The 17,847-nt window shown below is 43.3% G+C and overlaps 1 protein-coding gene across 5 annotated transcripts in view; it reads left to right on the top strand.

Annotated features, from left to right (window-relative positions):
* Positions 1-17,847, top strand: part of SEMA5A (semaphorin 5A) — a 148,341-nt gene that overhangs the window by 53,833 nt on the left and 76,661 nt on the right. For all 5 annotated transcript variants that reach the window (XM_081205962.1, XM_081205963.1, XM_081205966.1 and 2 more), the window contains exons 2-4: positions 5,797-5,994; positions 12,275-12,374; positions 15,981-16,026. In XM_081205962.1, the coding sequence (XP_081062088.1) occupies positions 5,865-5,994; positions 12,275-12,374; positions 15,981-16,026 (276 nt within the window). In that variant the 5' untranslated portion in view covers positions 5,797-5,864. The remainder of the gene's footprint in view (positions 1-5,796; positions 5,995-12,274; positions 12,375-15,980; positions 16,027-17,847) is intronic.

Genomic DNA, 17,847 nt, shown 5'->3' with positions numbered 1-17,847 from the left:
GTAATAGTGCCACTGTATTCTGCTCTGGTCAGACCTCACCTGGAGTACTGTGTCCAGTTCTGGGCACCACAGTTCAAGAAGGACACTGACAAACTGGAACGTGTCCAGAGGAGGGCAACCAAAATGGTCAAAGGCCTGGAAACGATGCCTTATGAGGAACGGCTAAGGGAGCTGGGCATGTTTAGCCTGGAGAAGAGGAGGTTAAGGGGTGATATGATAGCCATGTTCAAATATATAAAAGGATGTCACATAGAGGAGGGAGAAAGGTTGTTTTCTGCTGCTCCAGAGAAGCGGACACGGAGCAATGGATCCAAACTACAAGAAAGAAGATTCCACCTAAACATGAGGAAGAACTTCCTGACAGTAAGAGCTGTTCGACAGTGGAATTTGCTGCCAAGGAGTGTGGTGGAGTCTCCTACTTTGGAGGTCTTTAAGCAGAGGCTTGACAACCATATGTCAGGAGTGCTCTGATGGTGTTTCCTGCTTGGCAGGGGGTTGGACTCGATGGCCCTTGTGGTCTCTTCCAACTCTAGGATTCTATGATTCTATGATTCTATGCCATTTGTGTTTTCAATTGTATTATTCTCGTGCATTTATCTTATTCTTTAGCGGCCTTTGGTGGTTCATTTTGAACCAGAAAGGTGGAGAACAAATGATTTTGTGAATAAAAACAAGACATCAAATGCTTGCAACAGCAGAGGATGAATTCACAACTTTCTCCAGAATTTTCCATTTTAATGGGGCTGCTCTATAGTGAGTTATCAGTTGTGGCCATAGTTAAAATCTGTGCGCAAATTGATAGATTATAAATTTTTAGAAGTATAACTTTGACCTGTCTCTCAAGAGATTAGGGAAATTGTGCATAAGGAATGACTAGTTAAGGTTGTGTTGTCCACTTTGCTTTGCTAACTACTGCATCTCTCCACCTACCATCAATATAATCCCGAGAGGAGTGCAGGCAGAGAGAATGTAAATGAGAAAGCTTTTTAGAAACGAATTTCCCGAGTCAAAGCTTGAGTGCCTCTTGTTTTGTGAACCTCTTCTGCACATTAGGGTTACAAATATGTTCTTTACTGATCTCGTGATTAAATGTTGACCAGGAGGGGTGATTCATACTCAGAAGAGGGTGAAATGCTGTTAAAGAGAATAGAAGGAGTTAAATAACCATTCAATGCCTCTTCATTGATTTAGTCATTCTGTGTGGCCTTCCAGATTAATAGATGATAATGACTGATTTGCCTGAGGTTGCTCATATTCTCTATTCAGTTTTCATAGCATAAACTGTAAACTATCTAATTGTGTCTTATATGGAGAATTAATTCCAGCTGGAAGGAGTACAAAATCAACTGGGAAGACAGTGGAAACAGACAAATAGGGAGTGGAGGTTAGAGGGAGCCAGCCCTGCTTGCTATGTCTGCACTCCATCTTGATGCCAAATGTGCACAGATAGTAGAGGCTGGGGGAGCAGAGGTGGAATTATTTTGGTGCCGTACGTGCATGGAACTGTAGTGCATGTTTGTCCAGTGCAAGAGGGAAATTCGCTGACTTTTCCACAGCCTATATATTTAGTAGCCACTGGCCAGGATTCATGGGCAAACTTCCTGGGGGCCGCATGCCCCCGGTGGGTGGAGCCATGGACAAAAGTGGGGAGAGCAACAGGTGCAGCTCTTTCATTTGTGCACTAGGCTGCAGTCCAGCCCCACACAATCTTTGCACGTCTCTCCATCCTGGCAAGCAAGAGGCATTATTATTTTGTAGTTCTCTGATACATTCCAGCCACACAAAAGCAGTTGAAGAAGGTGTGTGCCCTGGGCAGAGAGAGAGACCTGGAGGGTCCCATTTGAACCCTGCCTGACACAGAGAAATAAAACCCCCCAGAAGTCAAAAGCATGGCTGAAATCAGTTTCCAGTTCCAAACTCTTGGTTCAATATATAGATGCTGAGGATATATGCAATGTTTAGAGATACCGTCTGTTAAGTGGTTTATAAAATAACTGAATAGAAAATAAGCATTTGATGGTCTCTTCACCCTAAATCAAACTTTTGGAGCCCCCCAGGAGTCTTGCCTATTCAGAAATCCACACATTTTGGTATTGTGTTTTATTGCTCCTGCCCTGGGAAAGGAGATGCGTGTGCAAAATGCGCCTGGCACCTGGCTAATTTCTAACACCTTTTCCTACGTTTCCCCACTTTGCCCCAAATTTTGGTGAGGCTCCTTTGGAAGGGGTATGTTGTCTGTGCGTGGACATTCAGTATTAGCCGTTGGCAGAATTCATCTTGTGGTTGCCACTGGTGGCTGGGCAGCTGCGTTTGTGGACTCCTGTTCCTCTTACCTGCTCCAGAACAAATACCTGGTCTCAAAGGTTGCTTTGAGAACATAGCAAAAGATGAGCCCTGTCTGCTCCAGCACCTGGTTCTCACACGGAGACCCTGCAAGCAGAACCGGACTGTAACCGGACACGTGATTCCCAGGGACTGGTGTGGCATTCAGAGGAAGGCAGACTCTCGGGAACGGTGTCGCCAGACCTTCTGTTTTTAATGTAATACTTGGTGGAATGGAGACAGTCAAATTGCAGTTCTGTGCGCACATAAATTACTGAAAGTATTTTATCTCCTTCTTCAGCAGACAGGACTCCCAGAGCAGCTTACAGATAAAAAAAAACCAACCCAAAAATGGTCCCTGCTCTCAGGCTTATAAAATAAAATATGTTACACAAAAGGAAAAAAAGGGATGAAGAGGAAAGAGGAAAGCAAATAAACTCAGGTGCCAGTAAACTCAGGTGACATTAAGAGAGTTGTCATAATTCAGGGAGAGGACTGGAGAGGACTGGTCTCTCTTAGATGACCCTGCACTTTTTGAGCACTTCCTGTGGAAGGCTTAGGAAGAAGTCAGTGGAGTTTTCTCAGAAGTAAACTTTCCGTCATAAGGCTCTCACAGGCAACTCATAATGTTTCCTCAGGCTGTCAACCTATTGTGTATAATTAAAGAATAAGTTGACATCTTGGAAATAGCTTTCCAAGGCTATTAGCGCTCTCTCTCTCTCTCTCTCTCTCTCTCTCTCTCTCTCTCTCCCTCTCCCTCTCCCTCTCCCTCTCCCTCTCCCTCTCCCTCTCCCCTTTCTTTCCCCCCACCTCTCAGCCCATATATTTTATCTGATTTAACCTTTTTGGGGTGGGGAATGAAGACTTTATGAGTTTAGCACATCAGTTCTAGGAAGACCATAGCAATTAATCTTTCCTTGACTGCTGCTTGATAAAACAATTATGTTTGGTAATCAGCATTTGTTGAAAGCATTATTTGCCTCATGACTTTTTCCATGCTGCTTTATGGGATTGCCCTGTTCTGTTTATCAGTCTGAGTGGCCTTTTATTTCCAAGCAGAGGCTGCCCTGGATGCGTGGGTGAAAGAACTTGCTGGCTGTTAAGTCATCTTCAGTACAGTGCAGTGAATGTCGTGTCCGTATCATGTAAAGCTGGAATGTTATATAATTGCCAAACTGAGAATAGTCTTGCAGAGATACAAAATTCCCAGAAATATTGAAGCCATGGGGATAGAGGCTTTTTCTTTGGGGCTGGGTGATGGAGGCAGGTTTGATATGTATAGGGTAAAACAAATCTCACTGACATTTGGAGGGCAGCGAATGCCCCTTTCCATGAACCCTGGAGAGCTGCTGCCAGTCACTTTGGACAATTCTGGCTGTGGGTTCCCAGTGGCAGGCACTGCTGCCGCTCACTGACAGGAGAAGGGACAAAGCATGGGAGCAAGCATCAGAGCCAAGCCACTGCTCCTGGCACTGCACTGGCACTGCACCTCAGTCCTGGCACCCTTTGGGAAGCAGCAGGGGTGCATGCCACCTCATGGTGAGGGGGGGCCCACCATTGTTCCTTGTGCACCTGCACATTGTAAGGGATTGTGTCTTTTGGAGAAGCTTGCTTTCCACGCTCATCCTGTCATCCAAGCAGCTCCAGGGTTCCCAGGACGCTGCCCCAAAGCCACTGTTCATAGCAATTGCCATGGCTAAGAAAAAAGAAAAAGAAACGAAAAGTACATTGAATCATTTCCTGCTAAGAGATAAAACGGAGCTTTGCCTTGGTGCAAATAGCAGCATTCTCTAATAGGTCTCATTTATTCTTATATTCCTCTTGGGCAATCTATATAAAAAGGATGACAACATTGCTACATATATAACAGAGATGCATGAAACAAAGCTCTCACATAGAAACTCTGAGCACGGATTCATAGAATATTCATAGCAGAGATGCGCTGCCCTGGAACACATGCATTCTGAAAGACCTCTATAGACTATTTTAAAAGAAGAGTGATACTTGTATAAACGCAACACTTTTTTTCGCTACTGCTTCCATAACTTGTTTCTTGGAGAAAAAGGCTGCATGGATGTTTCCTTCCTCTTCTGGTTCTCCCACTGCAGGCAGCATTATTCGCTGTGCTCTTACCTAAATACATGATGAAAATAGAAACTTAACTCATATATTTACATTTTTATATGTTTGGGACCAGTTTACTCAAAGGACTGCACCCATATTTCCAGCCCATACTCTGAGAGCTAGCTTAGACCTTGGCATTGGGCGTTTATCGCTCCCAGTCCCCAGCCGGGGATCTGGGGCACATCAGGGTTAACAGATCTGTCTGGGGATTTAAGCAGAGAGCCCACCCCCATTTCGCCACAACACAGGGGAGTCCACTGACAACCTTTCAGCATATGGCCAGTGACTCCCATCAACACACCCCCTTTAACAGGGAACCATGGGATCACCACTGTGGGGGGGGGGAAGGCATGTGTCACCGCTTCACACACACCCCCTCCCCCCTGCACTTAGGGAAGATAGACTAAAGGATTCCACCCAAGGCCTAAAACCACCAAATTTGTGACATTTTGCTACGGGGAAGGAGAAACCTGCCAGTGCGGGGGAAATCCCTTCCCAGTCCTTTAACAGCAACCATCGAACAACCATAGCAGCGCCCGCATACCTGTAAAGAGGTTAACCTGAAATAAAGAGCATAAACAAAGGAGGGTAGGGAGGGTGAAGCTCTGGAGCCGACTGGGGGCTCCCAAGTAGGCTCCACCCCCCTTCATATGCAAAGGAGTGACGGCTACCCCTTCTTGGTCAGCTCTCCTGGCTGCGCCTCCGCCCGTCACAATGGGTTCATTCTGAACTGAGGTTTGGCGGGAACCTCAAGGGCTGTGACGTGGGGAGGTGGACCAGGAGCGTTCTGCCGGGAGTCTCAAAGGATTGGGGGTGCTGCACGTGGCCACGCAAAGGGCGCCCTCCGGTTGATGGGAAGAGCGGTCATTCTACAGAGACCATCCTTCACATTTTTAAAGTGGGCCTTATGCTGATTTCTTCTCCACAAGGTCATAAATAGTGGCTGCTTATTGGGTCATGGCTAAGTTTTATTGTTGCTACTTTGTTGTGTTTGATTCTGCTGTTACTGTTGATAGTATATTTTAAGAACATTTTATGAGTTGGATTTGTATTTTACGCATGTAGTAAACCACTTTTGAGAGGACTTCCTCCTAAAAAAGCAGACTACAAATCTCTTAAAATAAGAATAATTAGTTCCTATAAGAGGGGAAGATAAATTGTTGTCCTGTCTTTGAGTAGCCTAAATTAGGGACCACTTAACACTTGGAGGTGTCAGGTGATCACCCTTGAAGAGGTTGAGTCAAGTGGCAAAAGACACTTTGGATCCTTGGGCCAACATCTGAGGAGTAAACTGTCACCAAAGATTGGTCATTGTTGGTTTAGTTGTAATTATGTTGTGACATTCTCTAGGGCCTTTTCGCATCTGAAGACAAGAAGTGTTCCCGGCTAAGAGAGATGTGACCGGTGCACAGGAAAACATGGCTAACGTGCAGGATGGCATTTGGATGGTGATACTGGTCACAGGTCTGGGGATGATATACTTCGGAACGGTGTCCACAGAGGATTCCCAGTGCCAGCGGGTAGAGCACCCTGTTGTTACAAGTGAAGGTAAGTGATTGAGAAGGCGATTTCCAAATAAAGAAGAAGAGAAGAAGTGTTTGGACTTGATACCCCGCATTTCATTCCCCTTCAGGAGTCTCAAAGCAGCTCACAATCTCCTTTCCCTTCCTCCCCCACAACAAACACTCTGTGAGGTGAGTGGGGCTGAGAGAATTCAAAGAAGTGTGACTGGCCCAAGGTCACCCAGCAGCTGCAGGTGGAGGAGCGGAGACGCGAACCCAGTTCACCAGATTACGAGTCCACCGCTCTTAACCACTACACCACACTGGCAAAGAATAGCAAAATTGGCACTGATTTGTTGTTCCTTGGCTAGTTGCCTTATAGACCTCTGTCTGTATTAAGAAAATCTGAGATTGCAACAGATTGGTTGGAAATCTCTGCTCATAATTGACCTGCATTTTAATTTTCACTCCTTTGAATCAGTGGGCTAGTTCATAAATGCTCACCAAGGGGGGGCAACGACTGCTGTGAGTCCACAAAATGTTTGGCGCACTATTTTCCCAAGAACAGTCATTATCTCTCAAGCCAGCATTGTTAAAAGGCTGCTATTGTTTTGTCCGGGAAAGTAGCCCCAGCTAGCAAATGGGGTTCTAGCCAAAGGGAGACCTATCCCAAGCACAGAGTCCAGGGACTCTAGATCACATACTGCTAGCATCCTTTCCAAACCCAAGAAGCAGAGCCTTGTCAAGCATGGGTTAGGTTCCGGTGAGGCAAGGTCAAACCCAGCAGAGGGTAAGTTCAGATGAACAAGGTCAGGCAAAACTGACGTCCTCTTCGGGCTCCAGGGAGGGTCTCCTCACGAGCCACAAGAACTCTCCATTTCTCTCTCACCATTTCCGGGTTTGAATTGAATGATTTCATTATTTCCTGGTGTGGTGTGCGTGTGTGCCTGTGCCTATATCTGTATCTGTATATGATCCCAAGACCTCCATCTCCTGTGGAGCTATAGCCAATTTTGACTTTAGTATATATGTGGAGTTATGACTCTTTGCTTCAGCAACCATCACTTTTCATTCCCTTACGTTGAATCTTACCTGTCGTTCTGCAGCCTTCTTGTTCAGTTGGGTGGAAAGGGGGCACCTATGGGGTGAGCAAAAAAGGCAAAAGACCAAATGCCAGCAGGTTTTGAAAGCCAAGCACCAGAGCTTTGCTGCACCAGGAAAGAAAGCTCTATCTATTTGTCCTGAAGCTGCTTCTCCCCAAAGATATTGCAAGAAAAGTTATGCAAATATATATTCATAGGCCAAGCTACAGCCTGTTTTTACTCCACAAAGAAGGGGAGTCAACAGAGAGTGGAAATTTTGGGGTACTACATCTGAATTTAACCCATAATGCTATAAAAAGGAAACACTACTATTATATTTTCAAAATTACTGTGTTTAATTATGATAGTTCTATTTAAGTTTAGCAGTAGCCAAAAATCACTGACGTTCTGTTAGGCCAAGAAAATGGCACACACTCATAGCATTTCACACCTTTATGAACCTAACTGCATTTTCTTCCTGAACCTCTTTGCTGGTGTGGTCAGGAAAGACCCAAGACCATTTGAAATTTAGGAGGAAGCGGAAGATGATAGACTTGTATGTGAGAAACTAGCAAGCTTTCATTTGAGATGTCAAAGGACTTTTTTTTTAAAGGGATTGCATATGGGAACAGCACTTTTACTTTGTGACATCAGCAGCCATTACTCTGATCCTCACACACACACCCCCCCCCCCCCGTTTCACACCTATTTGCATGCCTAGCAACCAGCCCACTTCATGCTGGGACAGACTGCCATACTTAACAGACTTAGAAACCAAATGTTGAGGTTTAAGGCAGGGCTATGAAAGCAAGAAACAGCACAACTGCTTTCTGGAAATGCAACTAAGTGATAGTGCCAGAGGAACATGGGGAAGCAGACAGAGATCTGATCCTAAGGGGCAGAGAGTAGGATGAGGTAGGGGCTCAAAGAAGCAAAAATAGGGCAAAACCAAGGGAGAATAATGCTGGCATTCATCAGCCCACTCACCTACTGCTCCTCATGACAACCACTTGCTTTTTGCATTCCCACCATTTGCAGGGAGCTGAAAATGATTCCATGACCTCTTTTAAATCCTGATGAAAGGGAGCTAGAGAAAGAACATTGCATAAACTTAAAGGTGGTGTTTACTTGTGATTGTAAGCTGCTTTCAGGTGTGAGGCCTTATTCTTCGTACTTGAGACTCCTTGTTCTTCTTTCTGATTGATTCTGATCAGACGTACGACTGCTTAATGACCAGACTTAAAGATGTCTTTGTGGGTTTTGCTGCTAATCAGCCTCCTTTTCTCCACAGGGACTGCCATAATTGCCAGTGTTCTTTCAGGGTACCAGCAGTGAACATATTGGCAATTTGAGCAGCTACGAAAGTTAGCAATGGTGCTACAGACGGGAGAAGGGGCATACTAGAATGTATGAATGAGGGGACTAACCAGCACAGATGTTGTTAAAAGTAAACAGTGATTACTCAGTGGGACGATAGGAAGTCAGCAGGGCGAACAAATAAATAATGCCCCAATTTCTTCTTGCAGTATTTTTTTTTTTTTTTGCGTAACTAGCATACACCCCAAGGAATTAAACCACAACAATCTGATGCAAGTAACTGCTAAACACAGCTGAGTTCCCTTGCTTGCTGCAACTGTAATGACGATCTGCTGAAATAGATTCATTTACTTACTTGGCAATTATAGTTGCTGAAATCAGCTCTGTAAAATTCAGTGGAGGGCACAGGCCAGGCAAGGGTTAAAAAAGGGTTTGTGGAAGAACAATGGAGCCACTGATTGTGCCATCTGAAATTCAGCACAAGAACAATATTTTCTGAAGGGCAGGTTCTGGCTGGGATCTGGAGAACCGCAAGGCTGCTTCTGCATGCACCAGGACCTGTTTGGCTCTTCCTCCCTACAGCATCTTCCCATATCTTTCTCCCAAAGCTACTCTTAAGGACCAGAACAACCTCCGGTGCAGCTTCCAACACAGGATCAGGGGCTGTGGCCAGAATCCTAAAAGAATGATTTCCCATTTAGTCACCTTGAATTTATAATTTGAAGTTTTCATTCAGAGTTTTATATCATTCAATCATCTCCCTTTAAACCGGACAGGCTACAATCTTGTGCACACTTACCTTGAGGAAGCCCTATTAGACTCCTCTGTGAGCTGTAAATCAACTTGCATTATCCTAGTTTGCAGAAACAGAAGGCCTTTGGGGGGGAAAGGTTCTCTCAGGTCTCTGATCCTTATGAAGTCCACAACAAATGGGCTGATTGCAGTCTGTCATAAATGAAGATTAATTGAATAAGCATATCCGGCAACAGAAGGCAGAACAAATGTAGCAAAACTTTTACAAGCCTCCTGGAATTGCCCTAGTGACATATGGAAAGGGAGAGTAGCTTGAAATGCGGTTCTGTGTGTCTTGTTTCATTGTCCTTTTGAAACAGAATTTTTGATTGCGCACATAGACTTAACGAAGATGATAAATTAGACTCTTCATGTTGTAGTTGCAGAACATTCTTTTATATTGGAAGGGGGTTGGCATATCCTCTGAGTGCCAAGCATTAGCTTTCCACTTCACTTCAGTTTCTTGGCGTTACAGAACATCTGCACTCAATTTCCAGCTTTATTTTAAAAACAACCAAAAAACACAATAACAACAATAACAGATAAAGCAGGAGTGGAATATAAATGGATGCCACAAGAAAATTAGAGGGGGAAACAGCAGATTGAGAAGATTGCGTCCACATACTCTTCAAGTACCACATGCCTCAAAGATTGCTTAGAAGCTTCAGCTGGGGCAGAGCATCACCAGCTCATCTCCGGGGGGTGGGGGGTGTCTTAACTATTTTGTCAATGCACTGAATAAATGCATCCTGCAGAGCACAATTCAAGGTTCTGCTCATGACTGCCTCACCCATTGTGATCTCTTGCAGTTTTGAGCATCTTTGGCAGAAACCTTGTTCTCATTTGCTTTTTCTTCATTTTTAATCTCTGCGTTTCCCTCATCTGCATTTTTTTCTTTCACTGTTTCCCCCCCTCCTTCATCAATCCTTTCCTCTTTCTTGTATTCCTGCTTCCCCCACATTAATTCTCATCTCCTTTCCCAGCCCTTCTTCTTCCATGTAATTTTCTCCCCCTGTCTGCTGACTATTTTATGCATGAAGTTTCCTTCCTTCCTTCCTTCCTTTCTTTTTTTAAAAAAATATTTGTTTTTAGTTTCACGAAAGACAGAAAAAAACAGCAGGCCCAGCAAATAAACAAAAACAAAACAGAAAAAAACTCAGTTGAATAACCTAGGAATGTAGCTGGATGCAGGAAGATAGCAATGATGTCTACCACACTCTTGACTCATCTCTTGTTTCTTCTTCTTCATCATCATCTTCATGTGTCTCATCTTCTTGCCTCCCTTATCACCCCCACCACTTACCTTCCATTGATGTCTCCTCCTCTTTCCTTTCTTAAAAGTAATGGTCAGCTCATTCCTTGTTCTCTTGAGGCGTTCCAGGGACTGGCCACTGTGAGAAGCGAAGAATGGGCAGGATGTGCCCGGTCAGATCTAGCAGGGCTCTTCCTATGTTCTGAATCCTATTGATTTTTTGGTGTCAGTTGACCCTGCTGCTCTCCTCTTATATTTTAACCTTTTCTCTTTTTGTCTGTTTGGGTGCCTTTTAACTGTAAGCAATCTTCAATATTCCCTGGTTTCATTGATCCTTTCATTCTTGCTATCTTCCCCTCTCTTTCATCTAAATTTATTGAATGTCTTGACTGGTCACAGTCTTCAGCTGCAACTTCTGTTTCATCTCTACTAGTGTTGCTTTTATTATTTACACCCCTCCAAAACCTGCTGACTGTAATTTTACAAACAATGTCCTCTTGCTAAATTACAGGGGGTTTTGTCTGTTCTTATTCTCTCCTCTGATTGTTACATGGTTAGCCTTTCCATTTATAAAATGAAAACCCAGTTCCTTGCATTCTCATTGAATTGCCTAAAGGGTGTGTGAGAACCATGACTAAGGTTACCAGATTTTTCCCCAGTGAATCCGGGGACACTTTTCAACTTCAGTTGGAATACAAAACTCATAATAAGAACAACAAAAGCAAATATTGCCTTGGGCAACTGAAGGAAAGCAGGAACACCAATCTGTATTAACTCTGGACTGCATTGCATTTACATGAACGCAAATGGCTTCTTCTTCGTTAACATTATAAAAATGTAATATTTCTCCTCTGTTGCATGGCCTTCCTCGGGGCCCCTGCCTGCTCTCTCGGGTCGGGTCTGGGCTTGGTCACGTGCCCTTGCCCTCCCGGTGCTCTCTCCTACCTCTCCTCCTCAGCAGCGGCGGTGGTGCGGCAAGAGCAGGGGTCCCCTCTTCTTTCTCCTTCTTCTTTCTCTCTCTTCCTTCTCCTTCTCCTTTCCCCCTTCTCCCTGCGTCGGCTCCATGGTTTTCCTGGCCCCGGAGTGCCTCTGGACAGTTGGCCGGGCTCTCTCTCTCCCGGCTCGATTTGGGTTGCGGGGTGTGTGTGTCAGTGGCTCCCCCAGTTGATGCGCCCGGCGTCCCCAGTTCCCGCTTGGCAGTGGTGGCAGCAGCAGTAGCGCAGTCGGCTCTGGCTGGCTTCTGGAGCTGCTCGCTGCCGAGGTGCCCGCCATTTTGCCTTTCCAGAAGTCCCCATATGATGTGTCTTGTGCCGTTGAACCAATCACGCAACATTCATTCCCTACTAATAAATCTGCAACACTTAAAATATAAATCCAGGGACATTAAATGAAATCCGGGGATGGATTTTGTCTGGGGACAGATTTGTAAATCTGGGAACTGTCCCCGGGAAACGGGGATGTCTGATAACCCTAACCATGACACCATATTTTCACAATGCATGTGCACCTACATGAAGCATAAATCCACCCTAAACCACACAGTTGGCAACCATAGCTTGAAGTTGCTTTTCCAGGTAGCTATATAAGGGGACCAGGTTCATGCAAAACCAGGAAACGTGTGGATCTTGAAACCACCTCCAGTTCTTCTGAGGAGAAATGGACAGAAAGAAGCACATGAGTCTGTGCCTGGAAACCTCTCAGTCAGAGGACTGCCTTAGGCTAGCACTATGCTAAAGAAACAGCAGCTTACAAGGCTGTTGTAAGTTTTCATGAAATAAGATAGGCAGAGTTCCTTGATAGCATTGAAAAATCTATGTAAATGCTAAATATTTTTAATGCTAATAATCTGAATTTATGTATTTATCAAATTTATGTTTGTATAGAGATTGCTCCTTGGTTACATGTATTCAGAGCAGAAAATGCTGTCGACTTCTCTCAGATAACATTTGATCCAAGACAAAAAGAACTTGTTGTTGGAGCAAGGTGAGATAATGCTTTTTAAAAATTCTCTCTTATCAGATGGTTAATTTTTCTTGTTTGATTGCATATTTGATTAAAATACATCATTTATATCCATGTAACATGCCAACAAGCTATGGACTTCAAAATTAGCTGTGATACTTGGTAACCACTTTTCTAAGAAAACTAGATTCTGCAATCCTTGCAGTGTTTAGGACTTGAAGCTCAGTGATGCAGCCAAGAGAATCATATTATACAGTTCTGGTTAGACTGTCACAGTAAGGAAGGAGTGGCTGAATTAGCATTTGATTTGTGGGTGTTTCTCCCTTTCATGCAAATTGTGAAGCTGACTCACAACAGGTTAAAGCACTGTCTGTTACTGCTCTTTGTATTTCTGTCAAGAGTGGATTTTTTTAGCAGTAGAGTGCATCTTGACACTCTGCTATGAGCCTAGACTTTTACTAGTTTCAAATCATCCCAACGAACAAATCTTGCAAACAGTTAAGAGTCAGACATGCTTAAACTTGCCCAGCAATATCTTAATTTGGGATACAACTGTTGTGGCCCTAAGCATGCAATATTCTTGCCCTTTTTATTATCCTGCTTTTGATTCCAGCTATCTAAGAAGAGTTTGGATTTGATATCCCGCCTTTCACTCCCTTTAAGGAGTCTCAAAGCAGCTAACAATCTCCTTTCCCTTCCTCCCCCACAACAAACACTCTGTGAGGTGAGTGGGGCTGAGAGACTTCAGAAAAGTGTGACTAGCCCAAGGTCACCCAGCAGCTGCATGTGGAGGAGCGGGGAAGCGAACCCGGTTCCCCAGATTACGAGACTACCGCTCTTAACCACTACACCACACTGGCTCTATCTACAGATGTTGACTGTCCTCGGTTTCTGGGGTCAGACTGAGCTATAATAATACTGCTTTAAGGAAGTGGCTTAGATGATGACTGGTGGTTTGTTTTATTAGTTGCCCAAAAAAAATAAACAGCTAACCCCCAAAGTGTTGTTTTTGTTTTGATGAAGCAATGCAACTTAAATAAAACATGTCATGTCACCACCTGCAGTGTGCATGGATGAAAGTTCTTTCTTATGTTTGTTAAAATTCAGTTCTGATCAAATTGGTGAACATTGCTCCTTAGCCCAGTCCTGCCTTTCAGTGCCAGTTCATTTGAGCTTCCTACCCATAGCTGTCAACGTTTCCCTTTTTTAAAGGGAAATTCCCTTATTCCGAATAGGATTCCTCGCAAGAAAAGGGAAAAGTTGACAGCTATGCTCCTACCAGCCCCTCTAGAAGAAAGTAGAAAGAGAATGTTAGCAGGCTGCTGAAAAGCTCTCACTTGGAACTCCTGGAATGTGCCATGAACCTGCGTGCTGATTTTTCCGCCTGCTCTGCCCTGATACTCCATGAATCCTACCCAGCTTGTACTCTCCTGGTTTGCCTTTGATATAGCTCTACCACCCATGCCCTGGCTGTATAAACAACCAAAAGAGATCTGTGGAGGTGGTGGTGGTTTGGTTCTGCAGAGAAGAAAAATATGGTGTTTCAGATCTGGGCTGAAGCAGGTTGCTTTGGTTTTTTGTTTCTAAATCCTTACGGCTTCAAGCAATGGAACAGCTGCTCATCAGAAGGTGAAGGAATATTTTAGGTTATTGCAGTGCCTCTTTAAAATAATTTATGAATTCAGATTTGGTTTCATAGGTACTGAGATAGCAATAATTCCTCTCATTAATCATTGCCACAGTTGTTCAAGATGATGGCCAAACCTGAATTTGAATTGTTTTCAAAGTCAGAAAAAACCTCCCTAACTCCTATTACAGATTTTATAAATATCTATATGACTGGACTGCATCAAAGACCACCTTCTGATACTCATGTTAATTAATGAAACTTGAACAGATTATCTTGGGCTGTTACCCAGCAACCACCTAACAAAAATAATGGTTAGCCAGCAGCCACAACAGTACATTTATTTTTATGATGTTTCATTAAAGTTTGTAACCAAGATCGAGTGAGATTTGGAAATGGGAGATCCAAAGTGCCACTGGAATATGGATGCCGGTATAAGAAGGTCTTCATGGCTGCATTGGAGATGTCCTGTCTTTACACATTGCGGATCTGATGCTGTCAGAGTAAATGTGTGTGTGTGAGAGAGAGATAGGAGTTTTAATAATGGAGACCACAGTCGGGAGGGTGAAAATTTCAAAGAAGTTTTTGACAATGAGCTACTGTAGGAAAGGAAGGTCATTACTTCCTGGCTGGCTCTTCATTTTTCTCAAATAGAAAACAGCAGATGCTCTGCTGCTACAGGAAGGCAATCTGAGAGAGGCTGTCCAACTGAAAAAAACACCTTCAGCCTTGCAATTCCTAAAACGGTGTTTCCATTCTGCATAAATTAGGGATAAGCCGCTGAAGGCCCATAGGCCAAACTGCCCTTCTCTGAGGACTATTATCTGGCCAACTCAGAAACAAGATATGTAAGGTTGAGCCGATAGTCATTGACAGTCCACTTTGGAGAGAGGAAGCTGCTCCAACAACTTTCATCCCATCTTTATCAAGCTTCTCCTGCAAATCTAGTTGCTGACTAGAGGAATATTTTATTTTTGTGCTTGCTGCAGGAAAGTCTACAGAAATATTCATGTAAAATGTATGAAAAGATGAGCTCCTGTAGATTAAGAAAGAAAAGAAGGAAGGTCCTTAAAGGACTTTTGCAGTATTCAACCAAATAATTGCGCAGAGTGACTTCTGCTTGTGCAGTGGGACTTCCCCTTCCCTTCCCCTTCTCCCCCTGCACCCCCCATTGTCCCCCAAAACTGCTCCTGAAGGGGAAGATGTAGGGGAGGAGAGTCACATTGTACCAGCCTAGGTTATTCCTACTTAGTGCTGCTTGAATACAGCCCTGGGCTCTGGGACTTCCTCTCTGTCTATGCTCCACATGTCAAGAGTCTATAGAGTTAAATATTTGATATATAACAGACACACAGATATTTGTATATCCTCCTCCTAGTCACTCAAAATGCCAGTGGGAGTAAACTTTAGAGAAACTAAGAAAGAAAATGTAGATCTCATATCCTAAGTTGCTTAAGGTAAGATACCTACAGTAAAATTATCAAACATCTCTCTGCTTTTGACAAGTTTCAGTGTACACTTAGAAACGCCTAACAAGACAAACAAGTTTTGAAACGTTTTATTTCTCTGTCAGAGTATTTCTAAATTGACAACTCATTGAAAAATACCATGGCAGTGTACAATAAAATCATGAAACATCATAAAACTATAAAATAATGAAATACAGAACAAGTGGCCAACACTTCTTCACAGAATAGAAACGTTTTCAGCAGGCAGTAGATTTCCAAAATTGCAGGGGCTTGTTTGATTTCAATAGGAAATCTTCCAAACTCCTGGTTCTGCTAAGCTAAACACAATGTGTAGTTAACAGATACATTATATAGGTTTACTCCTTATTGAAGAGCTAGGCTATTTGTCAAGTGCACTCTCAGTGGCAAATCCAGGTTTACTGTGACAAAAAGTGTGGAAGGCTTTTAAGCTTCTAAATCAAGAATATCCAAGAGCCATGGTCTCCTGGTTCACCTGCATAACTGATGCCATTTCTCCTTTCCCTCTTTTAGAAACTACCTCTTCAGGCTACATAGTGAGGATCTTTCTCTCATCCAGGTAAGCAGTTAACTTTTACCCCTCCTTCTTTAAAAAAAAAAGCAAAACAAATGGACATTAAAAAGTTTTCAGTGAAGATGTGAAAAAGCTTCAGGATGTCAAATGGTGCAACTGACTTTTGTTTCTTTCCCCCCTTCTTTTATCCCCTTTAAAGCATTTTTATTGAATTTTATCCGCACAATTGGCTTCTCTTGTATATTTTATTTCTCACTATACAGTATTTTAAAATAAATCTCAGAACAGCTTTTTGGGACAAGTTGTGTAGGCTTATTTTAATGCATCTTTCTTCTAGCACTTAGCATTTCAGGGACTATGAGCAGGTGGTTCTGCTGCCTTCTGTCCTTGATAGCTAGTTTTCTATGCAGAGGGTTTTCTCTCTCTCTCTGGTACGGAAGGGCATTTCATCAAGTGAATTCCCACCTGCAGTCTGAAGTGGGTACAACCTACAGTGATCTATAGACAAATGTATCTACCATGACTTGTACATGCTCAATATGGTTGCTACTGCTGATGGTTTGTATTTACATTTCTTATAGATAGATAAGGTTTAGTTATGTCTTAGCTCCATATGTTATGCAGCCAGGTAAGGTGTGTGTGTGTGTGTGTGTGTGTGTGTGTGTGCACGCAACCCTTTGAGAAGCCCAGCGCACCTGTATTATGTGCCCCCCCCCCATGTTAGGCGCAACTTAGCACCTCTGCCACCCATTATTTGACAGAAAACCTGGGCTGGCAAGCAAGTATGTCAGAGAGAACTATAGCCAATCCTGGCTCTTTGCTAATACGCCCTTGTGTCTAATACTTTCCCAAACATGTTCCTCTTAACCTAAAAAGGTCATGTGTGAATTATCTTCAAAATCTAACATATAAATTGGCTCTTAATTTGTGAAGCCATGACGTGGATGGCATTCAACTCTTTGCTTGTGGGAAACAGAAATTCCCCATAAGCTAAGCATAATCATGGAAACTAATTGTGCGTATGATCCCTACCTGAGTCTGCAGTTTGTATTTTGTATTCCTATTGCACAGAGGGTTTCAGCTGTTACTGAATTGCCTTTATAGTCCATCTTGTAAAGATGCCTTTAAAAAACATACAAAACACCTACTTGCCTTGGCAGCCAAAGGCCTTTATTGCAGCCAGAAAAGCCAATTAGAAGCCACCCCGCTACAAGAGGAACTTGGTCTGTCTACCTACTCAGGGCCATTTTCACTGTGCTCTTGGGGCACAATGTGTCCAAATTAACCACCTACAATTTTTTAAAGAAAGGGGGAGAAGGAGGCATACGGTCACGCACTATAGCCGTGCAGGTGTTTTACTCCCTGCATTAATGAGGTTAATGGTGAGTGAAGTTGAAATACTAGCATATATGGGGTATTTATTGAGGGCGGCTTCACCCTTTGCCAGGCAAATATTTTTGTTGTGTGGTTACCAGAGCTTCCCATGGATACTTGCCTAGGAGAGAGACGAGCGAAATTAATGGGTATTACTGGAGATTAGGCATGCACAAGACTGAGTTATAAATCTATGGGTAATATTCATGCATGTCCACATGTCTTTTAAATGTGTGCACAGGTAAGAACAAATGCAGCTATGTGCTACTTCACCAAGGACTGAAGTTCAAAGAGGTTGAAATTATAATTGTAAAAAACAGAAATATTGAAACTACAATTCATAGTATTTTTGGCCTGACAGTTATTTATCTGCTGTAATGCCAGGTTCCCTGCAAGACTGCTTGCAAAGCACAACACATTATATATTTCACTAACCTTTCTCTACAGCCATCCATATAGATTCTTCAGCTATTGATATCATACACACTCTGG

This window comes from Podarcis bocagei (assembly GCF_964188305.1).
Source record: "Podarcis bocagei genome assembly, chromosome: 8".
Lineage (NCBI taxonomy): Eukaryota > Metazoa > Chordata > Lepidosauria > Squamata > Lacertidae > Podarcis > Podarcis bocagei.
This window is presented reverse-complemented; position numbering and strand designations above follow the sequence as displayed.